Raw genomic sequence first — 11,419 nt, forward strand, 5'->3', positions numbered from 1 at the left:
CCTTCTTTATATGTCCAATATGCTCTTTAAATTTTATGAGCTCTACATTTGAAAAAAAGGAAGAAACATTTTCCAACTCACTTAAACTTCCTAAAGTCTTCGGCCGCCGGAAGAAAGTTTGATTTATTAAAGAGTTCAATTTTGAATTTGACACCTTAACCAAAAAAAAAAAAAAGGTCTAAAAGACACAACCTTGAAACTTTTCAGGTCAAATTGATATACCCATTTTTATCAAGGGCTATTAAATTATTCATAAACAATATAATATTTTTTGAATATTTTATAATTTTAAGTATCTGATATTTTATTACTGTTCATGTGAATTTCATGCATAATAATTACATTTCTATAGTGAAATTTTACTCAACTCACGTAGAGTTACATGTTATACTGAGAACCGTTCATATTTTCAATTTCACAATTGCCATACTATCTAAGAAAAGATATGAATTTGATAGAACAGAACGGGGAAATGTACACGCGGGAGGAGAGATGAATTAAATAATCGTAAGGAAATAGTGAATATAAGTGAGAGGTGTGAAATTGAGCCGTCCACTTAAAACAAAGAACTACCGCTACGTCTTCCACTCCGTCAGCACTTCGCCTTTTATGTTTCGTTAGACTCCGCGTCTCCTTCAATGCAACTTCCTTCCTTCTAGAACACTTTTGATTACTAATACTTCGTGACGACAAAGACAGATTCTTGACCATCCCAGATTCACGTGGCTTTTAAATGTTCGATGCTTCACAATGCCATACATGATACAAGCACATTTTGAAAGCTTCCCAGAAGTCATCCAGCTGTCTAATTTGATTCTGTTTGCGCTGACTTTGCCCCTTTTTATCTTCCTTTCCTTTTCTCTTTTTGGTGATTTTATTATTTGGGTTCTTAGAAAAAGAAGAAAAAAAAAAGAGTGCATTTATGGTCTAGAAGCTGATAGATTTTCTGGGTTCTTAATAAGGTCTGAAATTGAACGGTTTAGAGGTAAAGGCTAAAGCTTCTTCATTGAGGGGTGAGAAAAGGGCTGCAATGGTGAGGCATGAGAAGATCCCAGGGATCAGTAAAGAGTTGCAGAAGATTGTGTATGCAAATATGAGAAAGGTTGGGGCCCGAAGGCGTGCTCGTGAGGCCTTTAAGGATATTCAACTCTCAATTGATCACATTTTGTTCAAGGTAATTATTGCAAATTGCAACAGGTGCTCAAGGGATTGGTAATTTGATAAAGCTTACGCCTTTGTGAAGAATGATTAGACTTTTTCTTCCTTTTTTTCCCCTTCTTTTTAACTTTGTTTCCTTCTTGTATGTTTTTCCGTTCTATGGTCGGTTTGATAGAATTTGATTTTCTATTGCATTTACTTTTCTTTTGTTGGCTTTGATTGACTATTTTGAAACCAAATAGGACTGACCGGTTGTTCTGAAGAATTCATTTGGGCACTTAAACGTAGGAACATGTAAATGTCTTTAATGCTAACAATTCATTGTGCAGCTTATTGATGATATACATGGCTTATTGGTTATTGACTAATATTTAGCAAATGCGTAGAATTGCTGGGCTGTTTGTCTACATACCTTCGGCGGTGCTGTGAAAAGAATGTAGAAATAAGGATTCTATTGTCCAGTGGAGCAGTGGACTATATTGCTCATTGCTCTTTGCTCTTTGCTCTCTCTCCCTCTCTCTCTCTCTCTGAGAAAGATAAAAAAAAAAGTGGGAGAATGATGTCCTATAATAAACTGTTGAAAGACAATCGATTCATTATGAGAAGATAAGGGTGGAAGTTCATTCGGATTAATAAAACTTTATGATTTCAATCCTGCTGTACCTAAAGTATGGACCAAGTTAATTGCTTAGACTTTAATATGGACTCTATGGCAGCATTAATTATCCTTCTCCAATATAAGTTATGCACTTGTTTGCTTGCCACTTTGTGAGCTCCTATAGATGCTACTGTGTTCACAATCCCATAATGCACTTATATGTGTTCAAGCTACTCCAGGTACACTCCACTTGCAGTTAACAAATTAGAAGGGCAGATGCACTTTTACAAGATTACATTTGGCATTCATAAAGTGGCCTATCGTTTCTGTTATTGGAAGGGTTTTGCTCTACTGTCCTTGGTTAAGATTTGTGCCTGTATATGGTTTTAACTGTTAACTGTTGGAGCTGCAAACTTTTTCTTCTTTCATTGGTTTTTGCTTTTGACTTTGGTGGAAATATGGTTTAGTAGAAAACCTGGTTTCCTCGTGGGAAGGATATTATGTTGAAGTTTGACTTCCAGTTTCTTGGATTAATGATTTGATTGGTGATGTTGACTGATCTGTGTTTGTCTTTTAACAGATCCCAAGTGAGGGCTTGAAGATGAAGGAGGTACAACTTCTTATATCTCCGGATCTTGGTCTCTGAACCTATAACTGGAATCTTTCCTATTGCATCCCAGTCATCTACCATATTCCCTTCGCCCTTGAAAAGCTGATCTAGGAAAATGATTTCGATATTGAGAAGATTGTCATGAAGATAATTTAGTTCATAGACTTAGCTTTAGTGCCATAAATGTCTATTTATACCATTATAGCCGCTACAATTGAGTGACAGTTGTCTAGTCTCTGTTGACTAGCGTATGCTAGAAATCATTCATATTTTTGCATGCTTCATATTTATTTGAAAACTATCATTTACCAGTGGCATCTTGTGTCTGTATGGTTTCACAGCATTTGTGAAAGTTTTTACATCAAGATAGTCATTTGAATACTGTGATACAGTCATACGAGGTGAACTCTAGAGGATTGGAATACTTCTCAAAAAGTTGGGTGCCGCAGACGAGTCCTAAGGCAGTGGTTTGTTTATTGCATGGTTACGGAGACAGTTGCACCTTTTTCTTCGAAGGCATGTAGCTTAAGCAAATGATTTGAAGTTGTAGATTTGCTCTTGTGAATCTTCATGGTTTAATGGATGTATGGTGTCATTTGCAGGAATTGCTAGAAAGTTAGCCTCATCTGGCTATGCAGTTTTTGCCATGGATTATCCTGGATTTGGACTTTCCGAGGGTCTTCACGGCTATATTCGAAGCTTCAACAGGCTAGTTGATGATGTGATTGAGCATTACTCAAAAGTTAAAGGTATTTTGGCTAATTTCTTACATAGCTGCGTGACATTTTTTGGAAGGATTTCTGCAGAAATGCATCAAATTAAGTTTGAGTGCTTGGTGCAACTTATAGCACACCTAACAATGGAAGAAAAAAACAAGAAAAAACTTTGATGGTACATGAGAGCATTGCTGTAGCTCTGAGCCTGATTTTTCACACATTTCTAAGGGCCAAAACTCTTCCTATTCATTCCCCTGTTATGAATAGGAAAACAAAGAGGGAAGGAGGAGGAAGGAGTATAAGGTGCTTACCATCATAAGTTTCACTTCGTCTTTGAATTTGACTTCAGAGTTGGTGACTTGTTACTTGATTCACAATTATATTTTTCTCCATTTCTGAACTCCAATCTGCTTAATGCTTGTACATGATGGCGTAATAGCATCAACAGGAAATGTTAATCTGCAACAAATATTAGAGTGAATATGTTGAAGCCCTTGAATGAAGTTGGTTGTACCTGTCATTATTGAAAAACGTGTATGAACAAAATAAATGAACAGGGCAAAGTTCTTGCTTGGCTTGACTAGGAATTATAAGGACCTGTGCAACAACCCTTTCTTGCAATATTATCTGTTATTCTCTCTATATTTCACTTGTTTAGGCCTTTTTCTCAGGTAGTTAATCATTTTGTGCTTGTTTTATTGTGGGTTATTAGCTGCATTTAGTTGCAAAACTATGAGGACACTTGTTCATTTTATATCGACGAATTTCATAAATTAAAATGTTCCTTTTATAGTTTAATTCCTGAGCCATGATTACTCTTGACGTCTTCGCAGCCATTTAGCTTAGAGCCTATGTCTAATAGCTGTGATGTTAGTTTATCAAATGCACATGCCCCTCCCCCCTTTCCTCTCCCACAAAAAAAAAGAAACCCAGATAAAAAAAACCAAAATAATAAAAAAGTCTTATTGGAAAGACAGAATGGGATGTGCATGTGCAAGTGAAAGGAAGATGGGTTAAGGGTCTGAAGACATTAAAATTACACTTTGGGTGCAGAAAATCCAGATTTCCGTGGTCTGCCAAGCTTCCTGTTTGGGGAATCTATGGGAGGAGCTGTAGCTCTGAAGATGCACCTTAAACAGCCTAATTCTTGGAATGGAGCTGTTCTTGTTGCACCAATGTGCAAGGTACCACCTTGAACTACCTTCTGACTTGTAGATTTCTTGTTTCTCACATACCTCATTTCTCAATCTGAATATTTTTCTTCAGATTGCAGATGATATGGTTCCATCATGTTTTCTCAGACAAGTTCTCATTGGAGCGGCGAAACTTCTTCCAAAAAGGAAGCTAGTTCCAGTAAAGGATTTAGCTAAGTTTGCATTCAGAGATGTAAAGAAAAGGAATTTGGTGAGCCTCCTTTCCCTTTTATGAAGTGTTGAGCAGAAAGTGTTGGTTATTCTATATTGTAAGACAGCACACTGCATGTTGAAAATAGGGCAGACATGTTGCTCTGAGATTTTTCCCATTGTTTACCTGTTCATCTTTTTTTCCTTTGGCACTTTTTGCAGGCTGCATACCACGTGCTTGCTTACAAGCATAAACCACGGCTACGAACTGCCCTAGAGTTACTGAACACCACCCAGGAAATAGAACAACAAATGGAGAAAGTATGTAAACACTTTTTGTTTGTTGAAGTTGTTCTTCTTCTTCTTCTTTTAATGAGGGAAAGTGTGAGGAGTTTTATAAAGTTATTATATGAGTTGCTTTCTTGGAGAGACTGCTTTCTGATAACAAATTTCAACATGCTTTTCGATGCTGTGGAAATAACATTTGAAAGACTGATGTATTCTCACGAGTCTGTATAAATGCTCTATTGTAGGTTTCTCTGCCATTATTGATCCTCCATGGCAAGGATGATGTGATAACAGATCCATCTGTTAGCAAGGCATTATATGAGGAGGCAAGTAGTGCAGACAAGAAACTGATTCTCTATGATGACGCTTATCATTCCCTTCTTGGAGGTGAGCCAGATGAGGTGATCCTTAAAGTGTTTGGTGATATCATTTCTTGGCTTGATGCACGTAGTTCTTGAAGACAAGCCAGTCGCAGCGTCTGCAATCTGTGAAGGCAGTACATTCTTTCTGGAGTGGGAGTTAGGCACGGGACGGGAAATGGGAATGGGGAAGAATTGTAGGAGAGGAAATGGCTGTTATGGTGTACAATCAAATTGGCATATTAGAATGGGCATACCAAGTGCTAAAGATGTTGTATAATCATTATAATTAAGGAAAATGCTGTAGTCTCTTTTCAATACGATACATATGATTCTAATTCACTTGTATATTCCCTCGTCATTTCATGATTTAAACTTGAAATAATCTAAGGATTGATAACTCTTATCCTATATCTCATCGTGCTAAAGGGACTGTAGAGCTCCCAATTAATTAATTATTAAGATGTCGCAATTGAGACTCTTAAATGGTATCCTGCCTGAAACGGGATGAGATTTTGACTTCACCGAGTTTTCCAATTTTGTCGCAAACTTTGTAACTTTGAATTGACTGCAAACTTTGTAACTTTGAAGGTGTCATTGAAGATCATTTACCAACGTCAACTTGATGCATTTTAGGTGGCTTATGAAGAAAATTACTAGCACTTGTGATATGAATCCCGTTGGTGTGACGAAACTCGCAAACGAAAAAGTTTGGATCTTTTGGTAATTGACACAAGTTTTAATAGTGGAATTTTTATACGAACCCTTCTAATTCTTGTAATTGCGAACGGTAGTTGGCGCCAGAATTAAGGGTGATTTCTTGATTGGTAAACCGAGCGAACACTCAAGAGGATTCTAATGTGTTCAAGGATGCTTGCAAGAGCTTTAGAGAGCTTCACACTAGTGAATAATTTTCTGGAATATTTTCGTGCGTTTCATTCAAAAGGAACAAGAGTTTTATAAGTCTTTTCCCTAGAGAAATCCTAATTAAACTTGGAAAACAAATGCCTAACAACTATGGGCTTAGCCCGGCCCTATAAGAAGCGGATCCAAGCATGTCTAATGCTGGTCCGTTTATTGCCTAATAATTAACTAATATAATGACTAAATGTAACTAAATCACAAGCTGGAAAATTCGACTCACTTTTCTTCTTCAGCCGTGACTTGGACTAGGTTAACTAAAGATGAAGTCCCTTCGTTAACCTTTTTGAACATGCTCCGCACTCCAATCGAGTCTTGAATAGCTCGAACCGCTGCCTGGAGCAATTCTTGGAGTTTCTTGGCACAAGCACGCATCATTGGATCCATTGGGATGTTCCTGGGATCGACTTGAGCACTTTGATCATCTTGGACAGGTTCAACGACTCTACCACTTGTCTTCTCTTGAGAAGGATTTGCCCTCAAAACAACCTCATCGCCTGCAAGAAAATAACTCAAGTCAGATACATTAAATGTAGCACCAACACAGAAGTCACCTGACAACTCGAATTTGTAAGCGTTATCATTGATACGTTTGAGTATTTGGAATGGTCCATCGCCTCGTGGTAACAACTTGTTGCATCATTGGGTTGGAAACCGTTCCTTCCGTAAGTGAAGCAATACCCAGTCGCTTGATTCAACATCACCCGTTTGCAACCTTTGTTCGCTTGCGTGGCATATTGCATTGTCCTCTTTTCTATGTTAGCGTGCACTTTCTCATAAGATTATATTATAAAATCTACCTTTTTCAGCCCATCAAATTAACATGCTCAGAAACAAGGCACTAAATCTAAAGGCGTTTGTGGGTTGAATCCAAAAATAACCTCAAATAGCGAATATTGAGTAGTAGAATGGAAAGGTATGATTATATGAATGTGTCTCTTAAGTACAAATCGCGCTACGCCTTTAGATATTTTCATATCACGAGTGTGTTTCTTGCTCAACTTATGCTGCTCTGATACCAACTGATACGAATCCTATCAATGGATGAAACCCATATGTGATCAGTCCAGAATCCACGTCCTATGGAATTGAATTTGGGAGGTGGTATGACACTTCGACCCTACAAATTCCTGTTGTTGCGAACCTACTGATACTATCTCAACCCACAACTAAACGAATAAGAGAACCAAGGTTTGAAATTCAAGGGACATAATGGATGAAATTCTCGACCCATCACCATACAATAGTGAAGAATTTTGATACAATCACAACCCAAAATCTAGCACATGATGCGAACCTTGGAATAAAAGGGTAGAATAGTGTCATAATTCAAACGTGATCTCTGTATTGATAAGCCATAACTCTTGATAAGGAGACACAATCAATTTGTAACAAGAAAAAAATGAGAAAACTCTCAATTTCCATTAATTAGATGGCCAAAAGCCCTTTACAATATAAAGACTAGCAGTTTAAATAAAAAATATATAAAACCCTACTGTAGTCCAAATCAAACTGGATAGGGATTATATCATTTATTCCTACTAGATAAACTAAACTATTTTCGAACACCCATTAACCTCAAGACATTGCACAAAAGTTGGCCTTTTTATTTACCAAACATATTAGAAAACAAACGACAACTAAATAGAACCAAAAATAAAAATAATTAAATCGAAAACTAAAAAGCCTAAAAAAATCTGATGATCACGAATTAGGGTTTTAAATAATGGCATTCCTCCAAGATCATTCCCTTTTAAAGTTTAAATTATGGCTCGAATTGATGCCTATATTTTCATATAATTCTTCTCTTCTTGTTGACTAGGAATCCCTTGATTTCAATCACTGAATTTATATGTGATTAAAATTGTAGTAAACCAAATGTCCGAGATACTGTGGCTACTCTCAGATATATAGTGTGCTAAACTTTATAAGAACAGTAAAATAGTCAAACAATCAGTATTTTGACAAAAGAATTTCTTAATTTCTTTTTATATTAATTTTTTAATCACCAATCTTTATGTGATGAAAATACTTTATGTATCAAATAATCGAGATGCAAGAAAAACTTTATAAAGAAAATTCTATGAAATTCAAATGTAATCAACCATATTAATGTTGACATCATAATATGAGATAAATGAATATAAGTGTAGTGCACAAAAATATTACATAGTTCCGAATAATAACAGGAACGTAGAGGCATAACTGATATTGAAATCATGCTTTTAAATATTTATCTCATAATAAGGCAATAGAGATTCAATAAGCATGCAAATCCATTCATATAAAATCAACCAATCATCTTGCATAGATTAATATAATACTAATCCTTTTGATTGTTGAATGACTTCAATGGATTATAAGTTTTCTTAAATGTATAATTGTTTGATTACTGCAACATGTTAGACTCTTGAGATTATGCCACAAATCTAATTAGCATATGCACTAATGCAGTATATCAATACAACCAAAACATGCCTTGTATACAAAATGAATCAAGGTGTCTATATAATATAGATGTTCAACCAACTTAAATATAAAAATGTAAGATTCAAATGAATTACATAATTGATATCAACTCTTTATATGTTTCTCAGATTGTTATATTATTGATAGCAACAATCAATACATATAACGCTCACAGTCACAAATGTATAAGTTCAAAAAACATTCAAATTACTTGCAAGTCATACCAGATTATTGGAGAAAATCTGGATGAGTTGCATAGCCAAAGAAGATATCATATAAATGATACATATGTATGGGATTAGTCAATAAATCTCAATTATTTTGAGAATGATATCATAGATCCCATGGCAAATTTAATTCGATTCATTTAAATTTGATATGAATTTCTAAAACGTTTATCAGATTGTCAATAAACCATGAAGTTATAAACTGAACAACATGGTTAGAGGTTGGCTCTGCTACCACATGTTAAACTAATTGTGTACATATGAATGTACTACGCAACGGAAATCTAAATAAACTTACCCCCAACCATTGTTGTCAAGTACAAGTTGATCCCTCCTTATCTCTTTGACACTTTCTTCTTTATTCTAAGAAGAAGGAACTTTTAGCCTATGCCTAAACAGAGAGTGTGGTGTCGTTGGAATACACAGGCTATTTATAGTTTAGGCTAGGGACTCTTACTAGCAATTATCAAAATCCCCAAGGTTTCATTTCATCAGGAAAATCTTTCCATAATCCATAATCTTTTTTGTCTAATTGATTGATTTGATAATAAATCATTAACTAATGGGAGATACTAATTCGTTATTGACAAAATGTCAATCAATTAATCAAGATATCAATTACTTTAGAATCAATCATTTGAGTCATAATTGCCTCTAAAGAGGCAAGTTTAACGTGTATGAAGAACATAACCCATAACTCAAACACGTAGTTCTCATACTCAGTGACTATCATTCATGAAGAACATTAATGAAAGTTGGATCACTAATGGCAAAAGATATCTTGCTTAAAGTTCACAAGAATAGAATGTACGGACCAAATTTGTTTTGATCATGACATTAGGGACTAGTCTAGTACATGAACCAAACATTGAGAACTAAAACTGTATTTCTTTTGGCAAAAAAATAAATTCTTGTGCAAAAGTATTGCAATTCAAATAGTGGATAATAATTTTAAAGCATTAATATTTATTCACTTTCCTTTTGTTTTAATATGTTTATTTGGTGCTCCAAAGACACGAAATAGAAGAAATATTTTAATAATGTTGAAATTTGTTTTGTTACATGCACGTACATAATAAACTTACCATATTAAAGTAAATGTTATTATAAGAAATCATTTGATATGTTGGTTACAAACTCTCCACAATCTAATTGTAAGAAGTGTGTGAAAGTGCAAAAGTATGCAAATGTTGGCGATCATAAGAATGGATTTTGAAGATGGAGTTTTACAAATTTTTCTTTCAGGTTTTTCTTCATTAGTACCTTTTTTTTCTCTTTCTTTTTCACTCCGCTTGCATTAACTCCATAATTTCAATTTCATTAGCATCCATATTAGGAAAACACTATTCAATAGAAATATCTCTTTTACTTAAGTTGGGTTTGGGAGACAACTTTTTAATAGGGGTCCATCAAATGAGTGCCTATAAGGTACTTGCTATAATATATTTCAGGCGATAATTTAAAAAAAATCAATTAATGGAAGTACATAAATATAAAGGAGGATAGAAATTGCTAGTGTGTGCATTCATTATAGGTTGACTGAGACTTAGGTTGATTAATAAGCTCCCATTTGGCATCTATTAGAAAACTCTTTTCTAGCAGGCTCCTACTGAGTACTCATTAGTGCACCTAATTTACACTTAACTTATCATGTGTTTATATACACATTCATATTTATTGCACCCCCTATTTTAGACTCTTTTTCAAATTAATAACACTTTTTCAAATTAATAACACTTAACTGTGTTGCCACCTCCTTTGCGAAGAGCTCCTGGTAGACCAAGAGTAAATCGAAAAAGGGGAGCTGATGAGGGAGCTTCCTCTTCACAACTAAAAAGGTCAAGTACTCTCAAGTGTGGAAATTGTGGAGCTTTTGGTCATAATAAGAGAACCTGCAAAGGACAACCTGTGCAAGAAAGGACTGCCTGTGCAAAAAAGGATGGCAAATAGAACCCCTGCTGAACTAGTAGTAGTATTGCATAGTCATTACTGAACTGCATCATCTTACATTGGTTTTTGTTATGTGTTAACTATTACTTACAACTCATTTGAAGTTGTTATCACAGATGACAAATAAAAGAAGCAGACCAGGTAGAGGAATGGCCAGCACAGGCTTATCAGGAGATGTTCTTTGGGTAAACTGCTACCAGTATTATGTTTCATTCCTTGTCTATTAGAATTATGTATGCAGAGGTTTCCAAAGCCTCACAAGTACTCTCATTTTACAGGATTGTGCAGAAGGAAATGTACCTATAGTTCACTCCAGTCAAGGGAGCAATCCTAGTCCTACTGATCATAATGGGGCTGTTAACGTGCAGAACAATTGTCAAACTACTGCTGCAGGTTCTAACAGAAAGGTGTTAACTTGTATAGTATAGCTTGTCTAAGAGAATAACAAATTCTGCATGCAATTTTTTGCTCCGAACTTCACTTTCATGCTATTATGTTTACAGAGAGGAAGGCCTGCTTTAGACAATCATTCTACTTCAACAGTAAGAGGTGCTGGTAGGACCAAAAGTACCAGAAGTGGTCACTCCAATCCTCAGGTGTCAGTTCAATTGACTTCTGAATATGCAAATGCTACATCTGTCAGCATGACTGCACCAGTAAATCCGAACTTCAATAGCATTAGCAGTACCAGCACTTTCAGCAACTGGTTTTGAGTTGCCAGTTCAAACTAGTTAGCATGTAATGATTAGCTTAGCTTCTTTTGAATTTGGTGCTGCTATA

The 11,419-nt window shown here is 35.4% G+C and overlaps 1 protein-coding gene across 1 annotated transcript; it reads left to right on the top strand.

The window, feature by feature from the left end:
• Positions 1-790: 790 nt before the first annotated feature.
• LOC113753753 (caffeoylshikimate esterase-like) lies at positions 791-5,422 on the top strand. The gene is made up of 8 exons (XM_027297991.1): positions 791-1,174; positions 2,337-2,366; positions 2,759-2,882; positions 2,969-3,115; positions 4,136-4,266; positions 4,349-4,486; positions 4,648-4,746; positions 4,959-5,422. Exons 1-8 carry the CDS (start codon positions 1,031-1,033, stop codon positions 5,169-5,171), a joined length of 1,026 nt encoding a protein of 341 aa, XP_027153792.1. The 5' UTR covers positions 791-1,030; the 3' UTR covers positions 5,172-5,422.
• Positions 5,423-11,419: the final 5,997 nt, after the last annotated feature.

Source organism: Coffea eugenioides, chromosome 11 (genome assembly GCF_003713205.1).
Source record: "Coffea eugenioides isolate CCC68of chromosome 11, Ceug_1.0, whole genome shotgun sequence".
Classification (NCBI taxonomy): Eukaryota; Viridiplantae; Streptophyta; class Magnoliopsida; order Gentianales; family Rubiaceae; genus Coffea; species Coffea eugenioides.